The sequence below is a fragment of the Bactrocera tryoni genome, chromosome 1 (assembly GCF_016617805.1).
Source record: "Bactrocera tryoni isolate S06 chromosome 1, CSIRO_BtryS06_freeze2, whole genome shotgun sequence".
NCBI classification, from domain to species: Eukaryota; Metazoa; Arthropoda; class Insecta; order Diptera; family Tephritidae; genus Bactrocera; species Bactrocera tryoni.
Window position 1 is genome coordinate 28,973,629 of NC_052499.1, and position 25,164 is coordinate 28,998,792.

At 39.1% G+C, this 25,164-nt stretch overlaps 4 protein-coding genes across 5 annotated transcripts; 2 read left to right on the plus strand and 2 right to left on the minus strand.

Moving 5' to 3' along the window:
• Nucleotides 1–4,256: 4,256 nt before the first annotated feature.
• LOC120773085 (kelch-like protein 18) lies at nt 4,257–7,626 on the minus strand. Its single transcript, XM_040102054.1, has 7 exons — nt 7,202–7,626; nt 6,439–7,139; nt 6,225–6,371; nt 6,001–6,144; nt 5,784–5,898; nt 5,107–5,461; nt 4,257–5,045 (listed from the first exon to the last, which is right to left on the minus strand). Exons 1-7 carry the CDS (start codon nt 7,475–7,477, stop codon nt 4,918–4,920), a joined length of 1,866 nt encoding a protein of 621 aa, XP_039957988.1. The 5' UTR covers nt 7,478–7,626; the 3' UTR covers nt 4,257–4,917.
• Nucleotides 7,627–9,742: 2,116 nt separating this feature from the next.
• LOC120773093 (serine/threonine-protein kinase pelle) lies at nt 9,743–12,142 on the plus strand. The gene is made up of 4 exons (XM_040102066.1): nt 9,743–10,369; nt 10,494–10,603; nt 10,705–11,346; nt 11,405–12,142. Exons 1-4 carry the CDS (start codon nt 10,103–10,105, stop codon nt 11,916–11,918), a joined length of 1,533 nt encoding a protein of 510 aa, XP_039958000.1. The 5' UTR covers nt 9,743–10,102; the 3' UTR covers nt 11,919–12,142.
• A 1,579-nt stretch (nt 12,143–13,721) lies between these two features.
• On the plus strand, nt 13,722–21,334 carry LOC120781299 (tubulin polyglutamylase TTLL13P). 2 transcript variants are annotated; one of them, XM_040113497.1, is made up of 6 exons: nt 13,722–14,062; nt 18,963–19,259; nt 19,320–19,485; nt 19,554–20,191; nt 20,251–20,800; nt 20,867–21,334. In XM_040113497.1, the coding sequence occupies exons 1-6, from the start codon at nt 13,722–13,724 to the stop codon at nt 20,972–20,974; spliced, it is 2,100 nt and encodes a 699-aa protein (XP_039969431.1). In that variant the 3' UTR covers nt 20,975–21,334. The 2 variants fall into 2 exon arrangements, with proteins under 2 accessions (XP_039969431.1, XP_039969439.1); XM_040113505.1 differs by having other exon boundaries at nt 18,966–19,259; nt 20,867–20,974.
• A 975-nt stretch (nt 21,335–22,309) lies between these two features.
• On the minus strand, nt 22,310–24,217 carry LOC120766511. The gene is made up of 4 exons (XM_040092074.1): nt 24,171–24,217; nt 23,612–24,100; nt 23,273–23,487; nt 22,310–22,512 (listed from the first exon to the last, which is right to left on the minus strand). The coding sequence occupies exons 1-4, from the start codon at nt 24,215–24,217 to the stop codon at nt 22,310–22,312; spliced, it is 954 nt and encodes a 317-aa protein (XP_039948008.1).
• Between the last annotated feature and the right edge of the window lie 947 nt (nt 24,218–25,164).

Sequence of the window (25,164 nt, forward strand, 5' to 3'; positions counted from 1 at the left end):
TTGCTTTTCCAATTACCAGTAATTTAATCTTGTGTTTTCGAATCGCATTGGCACACGCCAAAAGTGTAATACGCTGTTTTTTAGATTTATTTCCCGGTGCCTGCTTTTCCATTCCAGAAACGTATAATTTTTTCGAAAGAAGCTTCCAATATAATCCGGAATCATCTGCGTTGTTAATTTGTTCTGAACATAGGCCAATTTCCTGAATTTTTACTTGTAGCTTAGTTTTGAACGGCTCTACTAGTTCCAGTCACGAAGATAATTTTTTCCCTGAGATTGAAATAATCCATGACGTTTTTTTTTAATTTTGAAGCCATCCATCGCTGGCAAAAAACCTTGACATGCCCTTGCTTAACTTCGTAAATCGGGTAATTCTTGCGGCGTCGTAATAAAAACCATTTGTAAAGTGCCTTTTCCATTTTCGGAAGTTCTGAAACACGGGTCGGTTTACGTTTTCCAAGGCCCAATAGCGTATTGTTAACACATTCCCAAATTTTTCTTTTTCTTTTTTTACGATTCCACAAATTGTGGACATAGCAATAATGATTTTTTTTTGGATAGAGCTGTAACACTTTCATCATTTTTGCCTGAATAATTATTTCAGCCTTTTTTGCTAACCTCAAAACATTTAATTTTGATCCCATTATGCGCATCCCATGATCCCAAAATACGCATCTTACAACTACAGTGCACGCATCGGCCGTTGCACAAGTTCTAGCTGGATACTGAGGTGGGTATGTTAACAAACAACTGTGAATATGTACATATGTATGTATGTCGTATATGATATATTTTCGCATATAAAATAATGGAAAATTTTTGTTCGAGTTTTAGAGCCATCAAAGTATTTTGTTCGAGATTTAAAGTAGCCAATGGAGAAACAAAATGTTCAAGCTTCCGAACGTTTGAGTCATCGTGTATTCGAGTTTTCGCGAGAGCACTTTATATGCAAACTTTTGATGAAACATAAAAATGTGGAAATAAGCTTCAAAAATATGACAGAGCTTTACAGTACAGTCAAAATGAAGTAAAGTAAATTAAAGCATGTACATATGTATATAAAAACATAAAAATATTTCTGGATTCCATAATAAATTTGGAACTAAAGTAATGGTTGGTGCTATTGACTGCACTCATGTTATACCACACCAATTCATGAACCGAAAGGGTTACTATAGCATTAATTTAGAAGCGGTAGGTCAAAATAATAGGTTTGATATAAGTAATATATTTATGAATTCTAGATTTGTGACTACAAACTTTTTGAAGTTTGAATGCACATTTTTCTGGCTCCTGCCATTATTCTGTAATTTGAAGAGCGTATTCGGCCAGAATAAAATAATAATGGAAGTATTTCTGGATCATTTAAATGTCTTCTTAGTGACTCAGGTTATTCACCGGAGCCATAGCTTCTAACTCCTATACCTACCTATACCCCACTCAGCTGTACAAATTCTTTATAACAAAATCCATATAAAGGCCAGGAACATATAAAGAGTCTTTGGGGTTTCAAAGTCTATTTTCCGGTGCCTATCCAAAGAGCGTTACTGAGGTATACACCCTCAAACGCCACGTTCTTGGCTTATACTTGCCGCAACATTTGCAAAAACATGGTATTTGTGACTTCGATGAAGACGACATTGGAAACTTTGAAGACTACTCTTTCGATGACAACTCAACAACTCAAATACACCAATATTACATTGCACGACGTAACTTTAAGCAGTTTCTCACACACTCTGTTTAAAAACGTATCTTTATTAATAAATCTGTCATTTGCCATTGCTCTTCCAACTCGGACGACTCCGTTTGCTGCATGGGCCCTCCATCTGGCAATATTCCTTCTACTTTTGTTTTCTTGCCCTCGACCTTACTTGATTTTTCCAATGATTTAAACACAGTAAAGAAACCAAAAACTAATTACAACTGTAATATGTATATGTTTATATCTATGTATTTATATGTAAAGATTTACCTCCTTTCATTTGGTAGGTGAACGTAATGGACCTTTCAGCGCTTATAGCTACATACATATCAGTTATTTATATACAAGTAAAACAAAATATTTAATTTGTAACGTTTTCTTACCTTTGTTTACCATTTTGAATATATTGACAATTCATTTATAGAGATCATCACAGATAATAATCGATTGTCGGTGTTAATGTTTTGTAAAAAACTCAATCGGGTAAAAGTAAAAAACATCAATTTCACATAAATTTCGTATTTCAAAGACACCATTTTATTTTTATTGGTAATAATGACTTTTGACTGCGTTAAAGAAAATTTTATATTTGTTTTCGACATCCTTTTTTCATTCAGGTTTTATACACATCTCTAAATAATGAAATGTGGCAGCTGATCAGAAGTTGAAAATATCAAATTTTGAGACCTGTTACTGTATCCACAGTACAGAATAGCTCTGTAATTTTGGCTAAAGACCACAAAATATCGATAAAACCGTATCAGTAAAATTAAAATATATCGATGTTTTCATAAAAACGTGAAAGATTTAAAATAGATGCTAGAAATTGCCGATAGAATTTTATGGATAAAGAAAAAATATAAATATATCGACAGAACTTTATGCTGGATAAGTGAACCAAAATTAAGGAGTTTTCTTTACAGCGTTAGAATTATTTTGATACCCCGCACAGAATATATTAAGTTTTCAACGATGTCTGTGACACCCCATAGGAGACTTCGTAGACCGGCTAAATGATCAGCGAGACGAGCTGAGTAGATTTAGCCATCTCCGTCTGTACCCTAGTCCCTCAATCTATCTGAAAATTTGCACACACACACTGCTTATTTGTCAGATATACCGATATCTGACAACTCTAGCATATAGCTGTCATACAAACTGAACGACCAAACTCAAGTTCTTGTACTAACCGATCAAGATTTTTTCCATCTGTATTTGATTGTTTCTCCATAGGTCTATATTGCATGAAACGACTCTATCTACATATGTACGTAAAGTTTGAAAGGTACCACCGTTTGCTGGTACACTAACAACTATACTTTTTTCATCTTTTAATTAAAATTTAACTGTGTGTTTGTAAATATGTATTTAAATAATCTTTGTAATAAAATCAAGTCATATTAGAGATAAATTAAATCTTTGTTATACATATGTACATATGTGCATATGTCAACTAAAAGTGAATTTATTCTGCGAAAACCAATTAGGCGCCCACAAGTGAATTGTTATAAATGCATAAATATGAAGAACAAAAATATTTGCATGAAAATGATATTTATGTTTGTACGTGTTTCATATAGTATATATGTACATATGTACATACATACGCACATAAATCTTGTTTTATTCACATAAACTAGTGGTTTGATGGCGTTTTATGGCTTAGGCATTTTCATGTTTACGTAGTAAACAACAAATACACACAGTTGATTGGATATACATACATATAAATAATTATATTTCTGCATATCTAAATTAATTTTATCACCATTCCTGGAGCTGCGTAAATTAATTAATTGCCAAACACTATGTAATATCGATAAGAACCAATCAGCGAAACTTATTAGCAGATGACCACCCCTTTCTCCAATTAACCATGACAGGATGCAACCGCTATTTCAAAACCATAAACAGTACACGGCACGCGATGTGCACTGTCTTCTTCTTCGTTGTATTAAATAGTGAAAGTATTAAAATAAGAAATTAAAAATAACTGACACCAAACTCTACGCATTTGTTATACGTACTGTGCATTTGATACACATACATATATGTATGTATATGTATGTGTGTATGTATATAAATGTTCGCGTATCAGAAAATCGTGCATTGCCGACCCCCAACAATGCAAAACTGCAATTGCAACCGTCCACAGCCGTATTTGTACATACGCTCCAACACGTTGATAGTATTGGCGGCAAATTACAAACCAAAGAATATAAACCTGCGAAGTAAACAAAGCTTCCGAGACATATTCCAATTTATTGTTGTGCAAATATTGATTACAACCTGTTGCAATTGCAGCTGATCAACACACATTCTTGTGCACACATGCAAGGCAAATGCACACAGCTAGATTGTTGAGCGTTTAAGCCAATTTGCAAAAGTGCACAATCGATAGATTGCATGAAAAGCGGCAAATTTAATATTTGCGCATTGATAACAATGGGTAATCTCATTGCTGCGTTGTTTTTTTTTTTTATTTTGCATATACATATGTACAGAAGTGGCACACTAAGCATTCCGAAAGTGAATTGAAAAAACAATTGTATACAATTTATCTATTGGGGGCGTAATTGCATTGATATACTTTTATTGGTTCGTACGCGATGTGATTGAGTAATAAATACTACATTTTTTCTAATTTCTAAAACTTCAAGTGCTACATGTCAACAATAATTGTTTTAGTTTCAATCATTGTGTTTACTTCAGTTCAATAATTTACAATTCTATTTATGAAAACACATACATACATAAATGTTAGGAGGTAAAATTACTATGCTAATTAATATTGCTAAATGCCTACTTTTCATATTCTTGATCGAAAATGTTTGCTAAAAACTGACAGCAGTTTTTTTTATTTATTTGATATTAGCTTTAGTTTAATACAATTGACAAATTAGTATATAGCGCTGTACCATTTCCGCTAGGCAAATACTTTTAAAGTTTTTAAGCCAATAGCTTATTTTGAAATTTCGCTTTTATTTCAGTGTTTTCTAAAGAATTTGGAATGATTTTCGTAAGTGCATTAAATAGTTTGTGTAATAGAGAGCATACATTATAACATGACACATAAATAATTTTGATAAAAGGCAAGCAAGTGCAGTTTTGCTTTTTAAAAACATAAATTAATAATCTAAAAATACATATGAGCTAAGAGTACTATATAATATTGCCTATATTTAGTAATAATAAGAATAAATTGAAGCTAATTATTGTTTACGTATAACACCAGCACCAACACCACCGCTATGAGCACACATTGAGGGTTCAAACGACCATTTATCCGTTTCGGGATCGTAGACTTCAACTGTCGATAAATTGGACTCACCATCGTACCCTGGAATTCAACATAGATACAAAACAAACTTGTATGAATAACAACTACGATTTTTACTCACCGCCAATCGCCCACAATTTTCCCATATTTGCTGCTAGAGCAACGCGACTACGTTTACAATTCATAGGCGTTACAAGACTCCAGGTATCGGTTATTGGATCATAAACCTCAACTGAGCGCAGAAATGATGTACCATCGTAACCACCACAAGCATATAGCTTGCCATTTAGCGCAGCAACACCTAAACGACAGCGACGATTTAACATTGAATGCATTTTGAGCCAAACGTCTTTGACCGGATCGTAACGTTCTACCGAATCGAAAATAGAAAGTCCGTCATGACCACCAAGCGCGTAAACATAACCTCCCAATGCGGCAACGCCACCCGCCGAACGATACTTCATCATGGGTGCCACCTATATAAAATAGGAAAATGGGGTCAATAACAGTGAACAATTTGGGCGAATTATAAAAAAAATATACAATACAATGGTAAAAAATACTAAAAAAAAAACTAACAAAAAAAATAAAACTAAAATAAAATTAAGAATTAAAACAAATTTTTAAATTAAATAATATATTTTAAAATTAAGAAAACAAAATTTGTAAATAAAATTAAATAAAAAAAAGAAAGAATTTTAACTAAAAACACGAAAACAAAACCAAAGCAAAAACAAGAAAATGCTTAAGAACTATAATATTAAAAAACATTTTCCAAATTGTTACATATTCTCTTACCGTCTTCCAAATATCAGTCTTTGGACAGTAACATTCTACTGTATTTAGAGACGTTACACCATCATAACCACCACAAACATAAATGCAATCATCTAAAGCGGCCACCCCAACGGCGCTATAAGAAAAAAAATATTAATAATTTTGCATTTAAACATGCAATCGTTGTTGTACATATAGAAAATATTCCACAATTAATTTTGAGAATTATTAAATTTACCTGCGCTTGCACAGCATTGCACGCCCCTGTGACCATTTATTCTTTTTTGGATCGTATACCTCTACAGTGGACAGACGTTCGGTACCATTGAAACCACCAAAAGCGTACAGTTTACCATCCATAACAGCGACACCGACGCGAGAGCTACAAAATTAAAAGGAAGGAAAGGAAGCTAGAAATTCAGCATATTTTTAAAAAAATTTTCTCTAGTATTGCGCACATACCGCATCATCGACATTTGTTCGCCCATTTCCCATTTCTTGACAACTGGATCGTAAATTTCCACGGTGCTCACTGATTCACCGTTGCTAGCTAGTCCACCAACTGCATAAATCTGGCCCATAATAAACTCACCGCAACGCTGTCGTGTTCTAATGAATGAACAAACAAATTCAATATAAAATCATCGCACATTTTGAACATAAATTTTCTACTCACCTGAAGCTTTGCAACAATCCTCGGCGTTCTGGCATTAAATGGAAATCTTTTGCCTCATCTAACAAATCTCTACATTGATGTGAGGAGCGTATTAACTCTTCACGTGCCACACGATCTGCCAGAAATTGTGGTGATAATAATGGTAAACGTACTTTGGATAATACCTGTGGGAAAAGTACAGCACGCTTCTCTTCTATATGTTTTACCCATTTCATGCAGGCCTCAAAAATGATTTCCTCGCTTGGTACATTAAGCTCATCGCGTCGTATGAGATCGATTAGTTCACCAAAATCCAAACCCAAAAACTCCTCGGATTGTACGACTTTTGCAAAATTCTGATCAATGTACTTGTCAGCAGCCTCAATTAAATGAGTGCAACCCATAGAGTCCGCAAATTGACGTATGCCCAAAACGTTATGCGGATGAAATCGTGAAATCAAGAAGTCCGCACAGGCATTACGCACCTTGGTTAACTGTAAAAACGATGCACCCACCATAAGACTTTGCACATTCTGGTTGTCGATGCGCACCTGCCCACTGTAAGCGTAATTAATGAGACTTTCGAGTGCGTTCGGTTCAATCTCTTTCATGGTGATCTCCTTTATACGGCTCTCAGCCATATTGTTGGTGAACATGGCATAAAAGTACGGTATTGTACCTGCCAACACAATACGATGTGCCGAGAAGGACTGATCTTCAACCTAGAAAGAAAATTATTTAAAAGTAGTTTAAACAGAATTCAAACTTTAGTTCCAAAGCTCACCTTTAAGGTAACATCACAAAGTTTGCCTTGTCTGCGTATTTCACGCATTAATGGATAACTCTCACAAAACAAATCATCATGCTTATAAATAACATATTTCTGGTCATCACTGCAATCACCAAAATCGGGCAAATCAATTATTGATGAATAGCTTTGCTGTTGTAACAATTGAGATGTTTGTTGTTTTGCCTGCTGTTTTGCTTCGGATGACGATTGAGTATCGCACCCAGATATACTTAATTTCCCCATACTAAGTTCCTGCCACTGTTCCATCATTGCACCCAGGTTATACTTCGGTTACGAAAGCTATTCCATCGATTTTTACGTTCAATATGTTGGAGATTCCGCGTAGCAATAAAATATATAAACCAATAATTTTACCAAATGCAGTGACTGAAAGTTTTTTATTCTCTGTTTTGTTCCACTTTCGTCTGTATGTTACGTAGCCAGATTTGTCGAAAAATTAAGGCGATGACGCAAATGAATGTGGCGAAGATATTACGTCAAGTTGTATACTAGTTTTACTATTGTGAATGGCTCATATGACAAATGACAATTTTTTTAAATCCTCGATTTTAAAAACTTAAGACTGAAAATCAATTATAATAATTTATAAAAAATTTAGGGATTAATACCACGTATTCTGTCACGTAAAAACGTAAAATATACGTAATCTACATACATACTACTGTGATTAAATTTAAAGATGAATTTTTAATTTATTCTTCGCGTGTTTTTTGAATCGGCAAATTTTTTTCCTGTATTTTTGTGGTACTGTTATTGACTATCTATGCTAAAATTGACGTCAAAATATTCACTAGAATTTGAGATGCGCGTCGCCTTGTGAGGCTTTAAAAGTGAATTCTTCGATTTTTAAATTCACTATTTCTTGAGCTGTAGTCCAGTAAATTTGACAGCATGTTACGCATAGTGAATGAAGCACATTAAAAGAGCAAGAGAAAATAAAGAAAGAAAATATACTTATGTGTTTAAGTAAAAATATAAAAAATTTCCTTGCGATTTAAGGAATGTGGTTAATGATTGGTAAATTTAATACATCATTTCAAAATGAACTAATTCACTCAAATGAATTTAACGATTGCTTTGAATTTCCTTCAAGAAACAATTGTTGATTTCATGTTCCTTCGCAAAACTAGCGTTGCCATACTCGCATTTTATTGAAAAAATTTATTAAAAATTAGTACTAGATTTCTTTACAGCCGCATACTAGCACAAGAAAATTTTATGCGGTTTCTTAAGCGTTGTTTTATATGAATTTTTACATTTCTTGAGAGTTGGAAACCCACCTTAAGAGTGAAAATGCTCAATTTTGTTATTTTTGAGTCCCTGTTGCAAAAGTGTGGAGAAACACCCTCATCTCGGACGAGTAGTCCTGCAAAAAGTTACGTTCTCTGCCTTCTCTATGATATACATACGTACTCTGTCTATGGTATACGTTCTCTGTATATGATAGACATTCCCTGACAGTGGCGTAGCTACAACTTCGGGCGCCCGGGACCAAGGATGTTCTGCCGCCCCCCTTTATCTACCTACCTACAAGATTCATGAGGTGGTTCGAACAAATGTGAATTCTTACAAAATATATTCGATATTAAGACTGTAAAATTTAGAAACTAGAAGCCACGCAAATTCTGAAGTTCCAAAATTCTCACAATACGGTTTTTGAGGAAATTGATAGTAAATTCACAAGACATCTTATTAAAAGCCATCGAAAAACCCCATTTTCGCCCTATATCTTGTACACTTTTGACACAATTTGCAGGAAGTTTTGCCAGAATTGAAGTTTTTAAATATCAATTTTGAAAATTTAGAGAAAAGTATTTGTTACATTCAAAGCATAGGGTAACTGTGAGAGTGACACCTCTTTAGACAAAGCTAGAAAAGTGCATCTTTAAGTTCTATCACTATTTTTAAGAAAGATATAAGAAAAATTCAAAGACTGAAGAGTATTCGAGTAAAAATTAATATTTTTAATTGTTATTCAGATTATTACATTGTGAGTGTACAACTCTTTATCTTTTATAATAAATTTTGTAAAAAAATTTGTTGAAGTATTTTTCTTAATATTAAAAAACAGCGAAGATCGTTTTGCCGCCCCCAAGACGTTGCGCCCGAGGCGACGGCCCTCTTCGGCCCGCCCCCAGCTACGCCACTGTTCCCTGATAACATTCACAAGAAAAACTTATTTAAAATAATATAAAAGTTTTAGAACTTTTGATCTTTAACAGTTATGATGCAAGGCTATTCATATTCATTAGTGGCTTAGTAGCGACAAACAAATTTTTACAAATTCTAGCAGTATTGCTACATAGGCCAATAGTGCTATAAATTTTAGAACTATTACGGTTTTTCAGAAAAGTGCTCTAAATATTGAAATTATAGCTTTTTATGATTTCTTACAGAACTAATTTTATAATCGAATCTTGGCAACTCAGTAGGAAGTTTGTAAGTGAGGTTTTCAATTAGTACTAAAAGCTTCACTTCAGTTTCGTATTATTTGTTTTGTTTCTCACATTTATCTCTGATACTAGTTGCGCTCGTTTTGGGCTTTATTTACTATTTTTTTTTTGCTGTTGAGTTTTCCCAGAAGAGGCGCAATCAGAGCACAATTCCACTTCAATTGAACAATTATTGGATAAAGTACGCATGTGCACAGGTTGAAATAAAAGGATTTTCTTGAAATTAAATAAAGAAACAGTTTTTATATATGGTGAACATAGTTTAATTGGGAAAGTAATTGTCAATTTGTTATTAGCGAAAGTGATTAAATTGCATTGTCATTAATATAAAGATACGCATCTGCTCATCTAAGTTGGATGAGTCAACCAAATTCAATCGAAACAATACAATTAAATAAGATTGCATTATAATTCAGTTGCAATGTCGGTGTCACGATCTCGTAGCATTTTATCACCCAACAATAGTGGTAACTTCGAAGCGAGCAATGGTATAGCAAATGGAAATAGCGCTGGCAGCAGCGTTGGTATTGGTGCTGGCGGTAGCAGCAGGAGCAGTGGCTATGTCAAAGACCGGTACATTGAGGAGCTGCCATCACAGCAATTACGTTTACTATGTGAACATTTGGACGAAATGCAAGTTTGGATGCAATTGGCCGAAGTCATGCAATTAAGACCAGCCGATGTGAAGGTGAGCAAGTTAAACTAGCGGCAACTCCATTCACTAACGTTATCGTCAACTCTCCGGCAAATGCCACTCAAAAGCAGTTTGCGTTCGTTTTAACGACATTTTTCGTTTATTTTATTTATTTCAGTTTATAAACCAACAACAAGAGTTGGGCAAGTCACCATCTTGGCAGTTGATACGAAAGTGGGGTATTGAATGCAAGCATACAGTCACTGAACTTTTTATGCTTTTGTGGAAGTAAGAGAAAAAAACATATATAAAAGTAGAACCTGTTTATGAATTAAAACCATCAATTAATTAATCGTTTAAATTTACTAATATATGCACGTTTATTACAGAAATGAACAACATCACGCCATGCGTATGCTAAAGGACTTTGTGGAGCGCAAATATCAGCTCCTTATACCAAGGAGTCAACCACGGTTAACTATGCTAATGGCTAATTCGGACATAAAACAGCTGAATGGTCCCATAAACTCTTCCTCATCCGGTGTAAGTAATTCCAATAACAACACCTCAATTTCCTCCTATGAACAAACCGCACCTACATCTACCCAACGCATTGAACAAGATGTGCGTGAATTCGCTCGCTACATGATCGAAATAAGTTACGAGGAATTGACGGAAGCCACTGAAAATTGGAGTGAACATTTAAAGCTTGGAAGAGGTGGTTTTGGAACTGTTTATAAAGGCACATGGAAGTGTACCGAAGTAGCTGTCAAACAGTTGCAATACAATGCAGTCAACGGCCGGGACAGCAGCAAAGTGCAACTACAACAGAGTCTCAATGAACTAAAGCATTTGAGCCGTTATCGTCATGACAATGTTTTACCACTATTTGGTTACTCTTTGAATGGAGAAAAACCTTGCTTGGTCTATCAACTAATGAAAGGTGGAACATTGGAGCAGCGTTTATACTCGAAGAAAGAAAACCCATTGACTTGGAAGGAACGTGTCGAAATTTGTCTCGGTGCAGCGCGGTATGCCAACATCAACAATAAATATTATAATGGTATTAATACGTTAACTTATTTACAGTGGTATCAATTTTCTACACGTTTGTGATATTAAACCTCTCATACACGGTGACATAAAGCCCGCGAATGTGCTACTTGATGTTTGTTTGACACCTCGTATAGGTGATTTTGGATTGGCCCGCGAAGGACCCGCTTCAGTAAGCCGCTCAGTTACTGTATCTCAAATTTACGGCACAAAACCATATTTGCCTCAGGAGTTTTTACGCGGCAAAAAGCTTAGCACAAAAGTGGACACGTATAGTTATGGTGTTATGTTGTTGGAGACATTCACAGGCTTGCGAGCAGTGGATCAAAATCGTAAACCACATTTGTTGCCAGAATATATAAATGGTATTCGTAAAGATCAGTTTGACGACCTCATAGATGCACGACAACCGATACAAAATGGTGAACGTGATATGTGTAAAAATTTGATATTATTAGGTTCGCAGTGTGTGGCCTTTGAAGCAGACGATCGCCCGGAGATGAAATATGTTTACGACACCATAAACATCTGTAAAATATATCCCGAGTGAAATGAAACAAGGAGAAAAAAGAAAGGACGAGAAGGAAATCAGCAAAAGTATATTTGTTTTGTGCCTTAATTGATTAAATAAAGTTTTAAATGTTATACATTCGTTAGATATAAGATCTACATAGTTATGTAAAAGAAGTATAACTATGAAGTTTCTCGCAGTTAAATGCATTCGCCATATATCAAAAATTCAATTGCATCACAATTTAATTATGTACATATATATTGAAAGTTTCAAATTTTTTGATAACGTATTTGTAATTTTGATAAAATAAAAATTCGAACAAGCTAATTGTTAATTTGATAACTATTTTAATTATTCTGATTGACTGAAAAGCGCTGTACTTAAATCTACTAGTTACAGAAAATTGTACAACTAGTATCAAGCGCAAAGAAAACCAGTCAGCTAGTTGTTTTCCATACTAGCAAGAGGTATTTTTACGAGATGTGAATCGTCAGATGTTGGCAAAAAATAGTTTAATTGTAGTTCAAAATAGACATAATATTAAAAACGATAAAATATTTAAAGACAGGGAAATACCTAAAAGTACAAAACGTCAACCAGAAGATTGCAATCTAAGCAATTATATACTATATGTAACTCATACACTGGCTAACATAATCGATATAAGATTTGTTAAACGAAAATCATTATACGTATGTAGTATATGAGAGTTGGGGTAGTATCGACCCTGTTTTATCCATTTTTGCCAATACTATATAGTATTAACGTGGCACATACTAATAAAATGTTCCCTAATATTCATTAAGGTATCTCACATAGCATCACCAATCATATGGAGTAAAGTCACCTGGAATCATATGTTTGTAGTATGGAGGTTAAGTCAAGTTTCCGTCCAATTTTATCCATTTTGAACACAAAGACACACTGTTGATTCGTGCACTCGAAAGGAAAAATCAGATGGAATTTAAAATTGTGTTACATAGGAAGTAGGCGCGGCTGCAGTCCGATTGCGCACTATTATATAGAAATGTGGGGAAAAATGACACGTACCAAATTTGGTTGAAATGGGTCTTTTAATGCCCCATGAAACCAATTCACTTAATCCCTTCTCACATTGATTCCAACCCTTCGAAGTAGCTCGTTTCTTGGGCATACTGTTAAGCGACTTCCTCCCATGCAAGGTCTATATGCTCGTTGCAACAGCATCAACATGCAACCTTTGGTTAATATGTATCATTTCGCCCACTGTCGCTCCGACACTCTAATTGTGTATATACATACATATAAAAATGCATCAGACCACGGATCAGATTATGTAAATTTAAATTCATTATTTCTCACTCATCCTCCGATTGAATTACGCACAACTTATATCGTAAATTGATTTTGATTTTTCCGGTGTAGATAGATAGATATCATAGAGATTTTATCGAAAATATTCCTTCAAAATACACATAAATTGATTCAGTTTGTTTCAGTACAAAAGCAGAGCACAAAAAGATTTTCTTTTGTTCGTCAAAATTTTCGACAAAAAAACAAATTTAAAATTTGTAACCAAGAAATGCTTTAACATTTGCCGGAAATCTTTATTTGTACCATTTTTAAACAATATTTTATAATACAAATTCGATCAGCAAAGTTTTTGACTAGCTGGATAGTCAAAATTAAAAAAATATATAAAATATATAGCGGAAGAGTCCACACAATTAATTACGGACGGAGCCGATTCAGCGCCCTTCAGTCATCAATCCATAATACTAATAGTGTTGCACTAAAATTAATTGCGATACTAACATTTGCTTTATATTTAAATATATAGTAAAATAAGTAGCCTGAAAAATGAATTTGAAAAATTCCAAATTCTTTAAGCGAATCCAAGAGTTGCGGCGTCTTTCCAAAGATAAAATACGCAAAGAAAAAAATCGCGGTGTGCATATTGATTTTGAATTGGAGAGTGCACTGAAGGAGCGAAATGGCGACTGTGAAAGCTCCGTGCAGCAAAAAGGCTGTAACGGCAATGAAAAACTGAAGAGTGAAAAATATGATCCGAGCGAACATTTGGAGAAAAACCAAGACGTGTCCGATGGCTTAATCCAGTTGAATAATGTGTGCTTCCGTTTAAAATGCGCCAGTATACCGAAATCTTCCCAGATGTCAAGGGATGACCAACCAAATATATCGTAAGTAGAAAAACAAAATATATGTATGTATATTTGGTATCACACATGGTATGAAATAATATTAGTGGTTACTTCTTTTTTCTTCGAATATGATCTGATAGATTTAATTTATTTTTAGAATTAATAGCGATTCTTCTCATGGAATTTTGTAAATCTATATATTTAGACATCGTAAATAAAAATACTTAACCTTGTTTTCACGTTCTTCAAATTTTTATACATATGTAGATAGATAGATAGATAAATAATTGAGGAATGCACCGCGACCTTAGGTCTATTGTGCCCTCTCCTAACTCACAGTTACTCACTAAGCCTCAGTATACTGATAAAGTCCAATATCCTACTGGGTGCTAGTGAGGCGATGTGATCCCTATTCGGAAACATGGATCCAAGGGCCTTTAACCTGCGTCTACAGACTGCTGTGCAGTCGGTCAGCAGGTGTTCCGGGGTTTCAGGCTCCCTGTCGCAAAACCGGCAGTTGGCGCAAGATGATAGGCCAATGTTAAATAAATGTCTATTCAACTTGCAGTGGCCGGTGTAGAATGCGATCAGTAGCCTGAGTTTATCCCTTGGGAGGTTAATTATTGCTTTAAACCTATTCTGGTTGTACCCCCCAATTAGCAACTTAGCATGTCGCATACCATGCACTCGTTGCCAATTCCTTTCCCTGCCCACTCTTTCTTCCTTACGGAGGAGATCCTTAACGGTATGGGGGCCCACCCCGGTGAATGGTTCGGGCCTTACCATATTAGTCAAGGCTGCAGAGCGGGCAAGCTCACCAGCCAGTTCGTTGCCGGCTATACCTCTATAATCAGGCACCCAAATTAGGTGCACCTGGTTTCGTTCAGCTTGGCTGTTCAACCGTTCTCTACACTCCTGCACTAGTAGCGATTTGATCTCGTAGGAGGAGATTGCTTTTAGTGCCGCTTGACTATCGCTGAGTATAGTTATTCGCTCATTGCGGTAGTTGCGTTGGAGGTTTATCTATATACATCGACTTATGGCAAAGACCTCTGCCTGGAAAATACTCGGAAAGCTTCCCCAACGGTATGGAGAGTTTGGTGCGAGGACCAGCGATCCCTGCCCCAATTCCCTCTGACGTTTTCGAGCCGTCGGTGTACCACATCAACGTGCTTTCCCTCAGCGTTAGCTTAAGAGTGGAGTCGTTCCACTTATTCTTGTTGCCGAGGGTAACCTTGAACTTCTTCGTGAAGTTAATTGTTTTGGTAATGCTGTCCTTCGGGAGGAGGGCTATTGACGTACAATAATGGTGTATAACCACCTTACGATCCTTGGCTTATAGCCCCAGGATTTTCCCGCCAGCCGATTGCACACCATTAATGCTTTTGTTGCTTTTACCAGGGTCTGGTTCATATGCTGCTTCCACCGCAAAGTTGAATCCAGCGTAAGACCAAGATATTTGATCCTGCTAGTCATCTCGACCTCTCTACCACCAAGTGTGAGATTCCTGAGACCGGGTAAGGACCTGCGTCTCGTAAACGGAACTACGGTCGTCTCTGAGGGGTTGATACTCAATTCAACTCCTCTACACCACCCCTTTGCCAAGTTTAGACCTCGTTGTACCAGGTCGTAGAGAGTGTCCTCAAATTTGCCTCTGGCTATGATTACAATGTCGTCCGCATACCCTTGGCAGAGTCAGAACAAACATTTCCAAGCGACGTGTTTCTGTGAGAGGTACAAGCCGAAAATACAGGGTCGTTAGAGCAGAGGCACATGATTAAATTCTGTGTGTTTGAAATGATCAAGCAGGCTTACCCAAATGTTGTTTTAGCAAGAAGAGTTGTGTTTCGGTGGCACCAGGCCTTTTTGGAGGGCCGGGAAAAGGTCTCGTGTACGCAAAGTTTTGAACTCAGACCGTCGACTAAGTATTCGTTTAAATGCTCAGATGTTAAATTTATCAAAATCTGTGGTTCATGACTTTGTGACGAATCACTTGAACATGCGCAGCCGATTGGAAGTTGCACCACGACAACGGCCCGGCTCACACCGCCTTTCTTGTGAACAGCTACCTAACCAAGGACGGCATTCCACAGCTTCCGCAGCCACCCTGCAGCCCAGATGTGGCCCCTCAGACTTTTTGTTTCCTTGCCTGAAAAGGCCGATGAAAGGCAAGCATTTTGAGACGACTGAGGGGATCCAAGCAGCATGCACCTCGGCTTTTAAGGCTATTCCGGAGAATGCCTTCCATGACGCCTTCAATACTTGGGAAGCGCACTGGCAGCGATGCATCGACGTAGAAGGAGCCTATTTTGAAAATTTTTTAAGAATTTTAACGATTGGTTCAATAATTTGTTTACATCGACTGAGTCCTATTACTTTCCGGACAAACCCTGTATTTTATAATAAACAAATAATACTTACCAGACTGAGGAAAACGTTAGACGTAAATAGAAACCATTATATTATCTATATAGGCACTATGTCTCAATGTCGTTATATATCTCGTTCAGCTCATCGTTTCATCGACGGCGGTATTCGCCGTTGCCAATGTGCAAAATACCATAAATCTTCTGCAGAACCTTTCCCTCGAAAACTCGTATCGTCGACTCATCAAATGTTTTCATCGTTCCTTCCTCTGCTCCATATAGCAGGACAGGAATAATGAGTGACTAACAGCGCGGTTGTTATGGCCAATGACATCGAAGTCATCGGCATACGCCATCAGTTGTATACGCTTGTAGAAGATTGTACCTTCTTCATTTAGTTTTGCAGCTCGAATTATTTTCTCCAGCAGTTGATTAAAGAAGTCGCACGATAGGGAGTCACCTTTTTTGGTATCGAACGTCTCGGAGAGGTCCTTCCCGACCCTGAAGGAGCTTTTGGTATTGCTCAACGTCAATTTACACAGCCGTATTAGTTTTGCGGGGATATCAAATTCAGACATAGCGGCATAAAGGCATCTCCTTTTGGTGCTGTCAAAAGCGGCTTTAAAATCGATGAAGATCGACCCTTTTTTCACGGGTCTTTTCGAAGATTTGGCGCATGGTGAATATCTGGTCAGTTGTTGATTTTCTAGGCACACTGATAAGGTTCCTTTTTCAAGACTCGGTATCTCATCCCGCACGTGTTGTGGCCAATGTAACGATGCGAGGTAGGTAGGCAGTCTATATTCTCTCCTCGTCGTACCAGCTGGTCTTTTACTTTTACCGAGAAACAATGGCTTCGTTTGCAGCTGTACGTAAGGAGCTTAAAATGCCGTCCCACAGTTCCCTTATACCGAGTTGCTGACGAGTGCTTTCAGAGAGAAGGAGTGCAAGTCGAGTAGAAAATCGTTCGGCTATCTGTTATGATTGCAGCTTCTCGACGTCAAACCTTTTTTATGTTTTTGACTAACGTTTTTTGCTGCACAACGGTGGATGCATATCTCGGAGCGTACGCACATCTGAAATACTGGAGATGTGTCTTCCTTCGATCATAACGTGATGTAGTTGTTTTTGTTGTTTTAACGGGTACCTAGTTTGTTGCGTCCGGCGTACTATCAAATGTATTCTTTCTCACAACAGCCGATTCTACGCACCGGAATTGATCCGGATTTTATCCGAATCGATCGTTTAGAACACATGATCTATCTGGTTGGTGGCTTTTCGATCCTACGTGGCGCCAATTGGATATTCCAAGCGTAGCCAGGTCCTTCTCCACCTGGTCCTTCCAACGGAGTGGAGGTCTTCCTCTTCCTCTGCTTCCCCCGGCGGGTACAGCGTCGAATACTTTCAGAGCTGGAGCGTTTTCGTCCATTCGGACAACATGACCTAGCCAGCGTAGCCGCCGTCTTTTAATTCTCTGAACTATGTCAATGTCGTCGTATATCTCGTTCAGCTCATCGTTCGATCGAATGCGATATTCGCCGTGGCCAACGCGCAAAGGATGTATATTAGGTAGTCGAAAAAGTCTTTTCGTATTTCTAATCAAGCTTCAACTTATTTTTTTATATTGTTAATAATAAATAAATAAACAAATATGTACCATTTTGGACCACCACTTTTTGCCATTTCCGCTAGAGACATTATTCCATCAGCGTTAAACTTTCATCAGTGTAAATCGAAATTTCGAAATTTCCAGAACGGAAGTGAGCGAACTATTGTTGTGCTAGACGAACTGTGACAGCATCGTTTCAATAAACTTCACAAGTTTCATTGGTGGCTTGCGCGGCAACCTTCCCCTTTTTATACAAAAATTTCAAAATATAGCGAATTTCTTCTTCTAGCTTAAAATCTCGCCGTTCAAACACTATATGGTATGACACATTGTGATTGGTAGCACTGGAGACATACGACGGCAAAGACATCTATTGATAAAATACGAAAAGACGTTTTCGACTACCAATATAATCTTTAAAAGTTATTACGTATTCCATTAGACTCAATACAATACATAAAAATCATAAAATGGTTCCTTCATGTTGGTTGTCAGTTTAGTTAACTTTTAAGTCGTCATTTAATTCATGAGGAACAAAACGAACAAAGACCTACATATATTTTACCTAAATCTGCAGTTAAAATTATCCGAAGAGTGTTTTTACTTGCATTTAATCTCTCAGTCAACATTATCATAGTCCCATCTTACAAATAGTCGCTGATCTTTTAAAAATTTTGAATAATACCTTTATATGGAAGTAATTCCACCGTTAAGTAAATAAAAAGTTGATGCGCACCCTTCTGTAACATAATTCTTATTGGAACAAATACTACTTATATGCTACAAATTCACACCCCTTCCCAACGTTCTTATACATAAAAACCATAAATTGAGACGAATTTACAGATCTATCATTATTTTATATATGTATTTTGGTCCTTAAACCAAAAACTTAAAAGATCTGCCATTAGCCTCGGATACCTTCCAGTAGTACCGAATTACCCCTTTTGTCCTTTCATTTCAGCAGCATAAAAGGGAGCATATGTGTATCCAATTCGCGTTACAGCATGATTGGCCGAGTATCAAAAACATTGGGCTTTAAGGTCGTTAAAGAAGCTAAGCTTTGGAATATTTTGTGGACCGATACACTGCCCGGAGTAGAATTGTACAAGAGTATGAAGCGTTTTCAACAAATCAATCACTATCCTGGTATGATGGAGATCTGTCGCAAAGACTTGCTCTCGCGCAATCTGAATCGCATGCTAAAGCTGTTTCCACGCGATTACAAAATATTTCCGAAAACATGGATATTCCCAGCAGAGTGAGTAGATAAAAATGTATGCGATATTACCAATAACTCCATTATATTTTTACATGACAGTTATGGTGACGCTTTAAACTATGCCAATAACAACTACAAGAACAAGGCACGTACGTTTATTATCAAACCGGATTCGGGCGCTATGGGTCGAGGTATTTGGTTGACAAACGATTTGAAATCTATAAATCCCTCAGAGCGCATGATTTGCCAGACATATATTAATAAGGTATTGCCTACGTCTTAATGCTAATGTTGAACTTACAGTTTCCCGAAATTATTGTTTTCCTTGCGCAGCCCCTATTGATTGATGGCTACAAATTCGACTTGCGCGTCTATACTCTAATAACCTCTGTGGATCCATTGAGGATCTTTGTTTACAACGAAGGCTTGGCGCGCTTCGCCACCAGCAAATATGTCGAGCCAACAACTGAGAACAGTTGCGATCTCTTCATGCATCTGACCAACTATTCGGTGAATAAACGCAGCTCTCAATATGATTTGTGTGACAATGATGATTGCGGCAGCAAGCGAAAATTTTGTGCCATCAACAATTGGTTGCGACGTCGTAACTACGAAGTGGATGAGTTTTGGCAGAAGATAGACGATATTATCATCAAGACAGTACTAAGTGCTTGGCCAATGTTGAAACATAACTATCACGCCTGTTTTCCGGCGCACGATAAAATCCAAGCATGCTTCGAGATACTCGGATTCGACATATTAGTCGACTCGAAGATGAAACCGTACGTCCTTGAGGTAAACCATTCGCCTAGTTATCACACGCATGAGCTGGTGGATCGACAAGTGAAGAAAGCACTAATAAGAGACACACTGTTAATGGTAAGCACGCCTCTAGCCGATAAAAAGCAGATACTACGTGAGGATCGAAAACGCATAAAACAACGGTTGCTGAAAGTGAACAAAGCTGATACGTAAATCTCATATAACTTGACAAAATTATCTCATAATTATTTACTTGTTTTCTTAACAGAACTTTCAATACTCAGCGGCAGCCAGCAGCAACGAATACTGAGAATAATAGTACAGCAAGGACTGGCGACGAGCCGCCACTGCTGGACGAAGGAACGCATGATGCTGGACTTAGCGCGCTTTCTCAACAGATTGCTTGGGAAGAGAGTCATCTGGGAGACTTTCGTCGCGTTATGCCACCACATGATTCTGATCGGCTAAATTATTATTGCCAGTTCTTTGCTTTGCAGAATCAGGCGTCCATTTATGGTGAGACCGCGGCAAGCAAGAAGCGGGAGGAAGTTGCAAAGAAAATGCGTCTTGAGATTGAGGAAAAGCGCCAACGTCAATTGGAGGTGCTCTCCGGTCAAAGGCGACGTATGAAGCTTGAAGAGCGTCGTCGTAAACGTGCCTCCATGCCACGTGCAATCGTTGAGCGCCATCGGCTATCACGCTTTCGGGCACAAGAGAATTGGACTCCTGGTTTTATATCAGAGGCGGAAGAGCGCTTGCGACGCACTTGGATGCAGATGCGAAGTGAAATGCTGCGCAACAACAAAATCGTACAGATGGTAGGTGCCGAAGCAGGGATCCTCAAATGACTATCGTTCGTAAACAAATTTTATTTTACATCACAGATCTATAAGGATTTCTACAACGGTGGCAATCTAACCAATGCAGATATCATAACTTATCCAGAATTGTATCGGTGTTTGGAGCGTGGCGCGGATATCATGAGCGACTAAATATGTTGTGAAGCGTTAAAGGAAATTTGCAACTGATCGAATGTCAAAAGTTATCGTTGCCTATCTTGCTCTAGCAATATTGCTGGGTTTTCCCCGATTCATAAATACACAGTATAAATATCTGTGAGATTTACACTTATATGTGATATCTAAATGTGCTGAAGTGTTTTATTAGACCATAGACCATAGTGTATTGTTTACTTTTGAATGTTTTTTGTATTTTGATCTTCACGTTTGATTATGTAATATATTGTGGTCATATTTAAAACCCAAACCTACAACGACTTCAAACATACGCAACTAGATTTTAAAAGACATTTTCTCTCCAATAGAAATTCATGTATATAAATATAGCAATTTCAGCCCATAAAACAATAAAACTTATAAACTGCAAAAACTTCATAAATTTTATAATCTATGCTAGGTTAGGGTTAGGTTAGGTTAGATGGTTGATCAAAGATCGCACGTGGACTATACGTAGTCCTTTGTGATGCCATAGAAAATAGAACTCCCGTGTTCGGACTTACAGATCGGCAAAACGTTTGGTGGCCGATACAAAATGTGGAAATACGCTTGATATCTGAAGGTATGTGCCCCCAAGTGTCTAAGTCTTAACCTCCCGAATGCGGGACAGTCAAGAAGGAAGTGCTGGCTAGTTTCTGCCGCATCTTCTTCTTAGCAGCTTTTGCAAGCGGCATCCGGTAAGATTCCTAGTCTTACAGCATGCGTGCCAATAAGGCAATGCCCTGTCAAGAGCCCCACTACTAAAGAGAGGCTGGCCTTACCGAAGAGATCGTTAGATCTTCTGTGATCTATCTTGGTCGTTGACGACTAGGATCCATAAAAGAGGAGAAAGAACCCCGGCCTGAGGGGTTCCCCTGCTCACATTGCGACGCGCGCGCGCGCTGCCCCATTCTGTTTCGACCACTCTGTCACACAGAAGACTGAAGATGAGGTGCTTGAGGTTCTATTACACCCCAAGACCCTCTAGAGCAGTTATGACTGACTCCGGCAAGACATTGCTGAAAGCTCCCTCAATATCAAGGAAGGTCCCAACAGCGAAATCTTTAGCCTCGATGGCTTCCTCCAGCCACGACACGATAGTGTGCAGGGCAGTGTCCACCGACCTACCTTTACGATACGCATGTTGCGCTCCTGATAGGTAGTCTCTCGGAATGCGACTTCTTAAATACCAGTCCATTAGTCTCTCCAAATTTTTAAGTAAAAAAGAGGATAGGCTGATGGGTCTGAAATCCTTGGCCGTGACATGGGAGCCCCTGCCAGCCTTCGGGGTGAACGTAACTTTGACTCGTTTCCATACCCCCGGGATGTAACCTAATCTGATCTGCAGTTCGCATAGATCGGTAGCAACCAGCTGCATGACACCTTAACAGCCTGCTGCAGCTGCGCTGGTATGATGCCGCCCGGTCCCGGGGACTTGTACGGTTTGAACGAATTAATCGCCCATGCCAAGTGTCGCTCATCCAGAAGGTCGGCAAAGGCCGTGCAGACAGCATGCAACTCTCCGAGAGATGCCACTATAGAGGACGTGCTGTTAGGGAAGTGAGCATCAAGGAGCAACTGAAGTGTATTTTCACTGCTTAGGGCCCACTTCCCGTTTACATCCTTGAGATAACCCTGAGGCACTGGATTTTTAGCGAGAATACGCCGGAATCTAGAGTACTCGTGGCAGCCCTCCACTTTTTCGCAGTAGGTTTTCCACGAGATCCTTTTAGCCTTCCTTAACTCGGACTTGTATATCGAAAGTCTTGTTTTATACAACGCCCAGTCGTCAGATTAACCGCTTCTGCGGGCCCTGTTAAATAAGCGTTTACAAGACGCCCTAATTTCCGAGAGCTCCATAGTCCACCATTGAGGTTTCCCTCCGCCCTTCGGTGTTTTCAGTGGACAGGAACTCTCTAGTGCAGAAATGCACGCCGAGCTGAAGACTTCGACCCACCCGTCCACCACATCGGCGGTGCCCAACATGTTCACCCCCGGTGCTCGTGGAAGAGTTTGCCGAAGCCTCCTTCGGTAACCCTCCCAGTCCGTGTTCCTCGGATTTCTGAATGATTTCCCAGGCGGACCTTCTTCGACTAAACTAAAACCGATATACCTGTGATCAGAAAAAGAGTGATCATCGAGGACCCTCCAATTTGAGATCAGCGGGGCAATCACATGAGAGACTAGGGCTAGGTCGAGAACCTCCGCCCTGCATGCGGTCACAAAAGTTGGGGGCATTTCCCCTAATACAAATGCGAAGATTTTCGCTTACAATAAAATCAAAAAGCGACTCACTTCTATTATTTGCATCCGAGCTGCCCCAGATCGAGTGTCGCGAGTTGGCGTCCGAGCCGATGATGACGTCGGCACCATTCCGGGACGCTTCAGCCAAGGTCTTCCTTAGCAATACGGGAGGTGGCTTCACCGCATCATCGTGCGGCATATACGCGGAGATAATCCAGACATTTCCGGTATCGCACTCCAGTTTTGCTGTTACTATGTCAGCATTGCTAAAATTAGGTAAAAGAAATACCGTTAATTCATTTCTGACCAGCATACAGGCTCTGTTTCTACCTGCATCATTGGTCGCCAGCATCTTATGGCTCCTCGTCCTCAAGCCAGAGATCCCGCTACCAATAATCTGGAGGAATTTCATCCTTCAGACTCTCCTTTTGGAGCGCCAGTTCAGCGCTCATGTCGTAATCGACCCTCACCTCCTCAAACAGTTGTTCGAGGCTGAAGACGGAATCGCCAATCGACGAACCGCCTCCAGAACTCGCCACGTCCGAGAGGTTTGGGTCGTTTTCTATGGTCGCTTGACCATCGCTAACGCCGTCGGCCTTCTCCCCTGCATCTGCAGCTTGGGTGCCATCAGTCCTGGTATCAGTTGGGAGTACCTTTAGCACAACCATTTTGAAAACATAACTGATGGCTCCCTTGGTTTTGCTGAGAGGACCGATGGACTCCTCGTTAAGCATTATCAACGCTTGCCGATATGGTTCATCGGTTCTCTCCAGCCTTATAACCCTCCAGTCATACGTGGGGAGAGAGGGATTGCAGTACTTGAGGATTTCCTCAATCTCATTTGAGGTGGAAGGTTCAGCCGGCAGCCAGACGCGAGCCCTAGGGCGAAGAGGAAGGTCCACGCTTTGTCCACGGCCTCCAGTCTGGCTCCCTTCCAAACCTCCCCCACCTGAGATACTGCCTCCTTATATAAGATGGCCGATCTTTCATCGACATACCTTGTCAGCTTATGCAGCCCATGATGCCAACCGGCACTTACACATTTTGGGGGTGGTCCCGGGTTTCTCTTAACCACCTTGAGGAAGACTGACGAAATAGCTGCCGCTACTCTCTTCCACTCTTCGTGAGAGATGGCACCGTCCTCCCTGCAGCGGTCTAGCACACCAAGCAATCTTGCGCTAGCACGTCTCCAGTGTTTTAGATGTGCGTGCGCTCCGAGGTACTAACATCGACTCGGACCACTATCTTGTTGCAGCCAAGATTCGCACACGCCTCTGTGCAGCAAAAAACGCACGCCAAGAACACAAGGAAGATTCGACGTAGAGAAGCTGCAATCACAACAGATAGTCGAACGATTTTCTACTAGACTTGCACTCCTGCTCTCTGAGAGCACTCGTCAACAACTCGGTATAAGGGAACAGTGGGTCGGCATTTTAAGCTCCTTACGTACAGCTGCAACCGAAACCATTGGCTTTCGGAAAATGCAAAAGAACAGCTGGTACGATGAGGAGTGCCGTGTCGCAGCGGAGAGAAAAAAGGTTGCCTACCTCGCAACGTTACGATCGACCACAACACGTGCGGGATGGGATAGATACCGAGAGCTGAAGAGGGAAGCGAGACGCATTTGCAGGCAGAAAAAAAAAGAAGCCGAAATGCGTGAGTATGAAGAGCTTGATAACCTGGCCGACAGGGGTAATGCGAAAAGATGCGGCGGCTAACTGAAAGTTTCTTGACCGGAGCACACTCTTGTAGAACCCCCAAAGGTGATCTAGTGACCGATGCCCAGAGCATACTTTAATTATGGAGGTAACACTTCTCCAGCCTACTGAATGGCAGTGAACGCAAAACGTCAGAAGAAGGCGAACCCGATTCCCCAATCGATGACGATGGAGCAGACGTTCCATTGCCCGACCATGACGAAGTTCGAATAGCAATTACCCGTC

What these genes read in the sequence shown, in the direction of transcription:
- LOC120773085 (XM_040102054.1), bottom strand. Translation starts at nt 7,477, where the DNA reads ATGATGGAACAGTGGCAGGAACTTAGTATGGGGAAATTAAGTATATCT. An exon ending in GAACAAATGTCGATGATGCG is followed by an intron (nt 6,145 to 6,224) that starts GTATGTGCGCAA and finishes TTAATTTTGTAG; the next exon opens with CTCTCGCGTCGGTGTCGCTG. An exon ending in AAAATTGTGGGCGATTGGCG is followed by an intron (nt 5,046 to 5,106) that starts GTGAGTAAAAAT and finishes GTTGAATTCCAG; the next exon opens with GGTACGATGGTGAGTCCAAT.
- LOC120773093 (XM_040102066.1), top strand. Translation starts at nt 10,103, where the DNA reads ATGTCGGTGTCACGATCTCGTAGCATTTTATCACCCAACAATAGTGGT. An exon ending in TAAGACCAGCCGATGTGAAG is followed by an intron (nt 10,370 to 10,493) that starts GTGAGCAAGTTA and finishes TATTTATTTCAG; the next exon opens with TTTATAAACCAACAACAAGA. An exon ending in CTTTTTATGCTTTTGTGGAA is followed by an intron (nt 10,604 to 10,704) that starts GTAAGAGAAAAA and finishes CGTTTATTACAG; the next exon opens with AAATGAACAACATCACGCCA.
- LOC120781299 (XM_040113497.1), top strand. Translation starts at nt 13,722, where the DNA reads ATGAATTTGAAAAATTCCAAATTCTTTAAGCGAATCCAAGAGTTGCGG. An exon ending in GATGACCAACCAAATATATC is followed by an intron (nt 14,063 to 18,962) that starts GTAAGTAGAAAA and finishes CTTTCATTTCAG; the next exon opens with CAGCATAAAAGGGAGCATAT. An exon ending in AAAGTGAACAAAGCTGATAC is followed by an intron (nt 20,192 to 20,250) that starts GTAAATCTCATA and finishes TTTTCTTAACAG; the next exon opens with AACTTTCAATACTCAGCGGC.
- LOC120766511 (XM_040092074.1), bottom strand. Translation starts at nt 24,217, where the DNA reads ATGTCGATGAAAGATCGGCCATCTTATATAAGGAGGCAGTATCTCAG. An exon ending in ATAAGGAGGCAGTATCTCAG is followed by an intron (nt 24,101 to 24,170) that starts GTGGGGGAGGTT and finishes TCTTCGCCCTAG; the next exon opens with GGCTCGCGTCTGGCTGCCGG. An exon ending in CTCGGATGCAAATAATAGAA is followed by an intron (nt 22,513 to 23,272) that starts GTGAGTCGCTTT and finishes CGTCCTCTATAG; the next exon opens with TGGCATCTCTCGGAGAGTTG.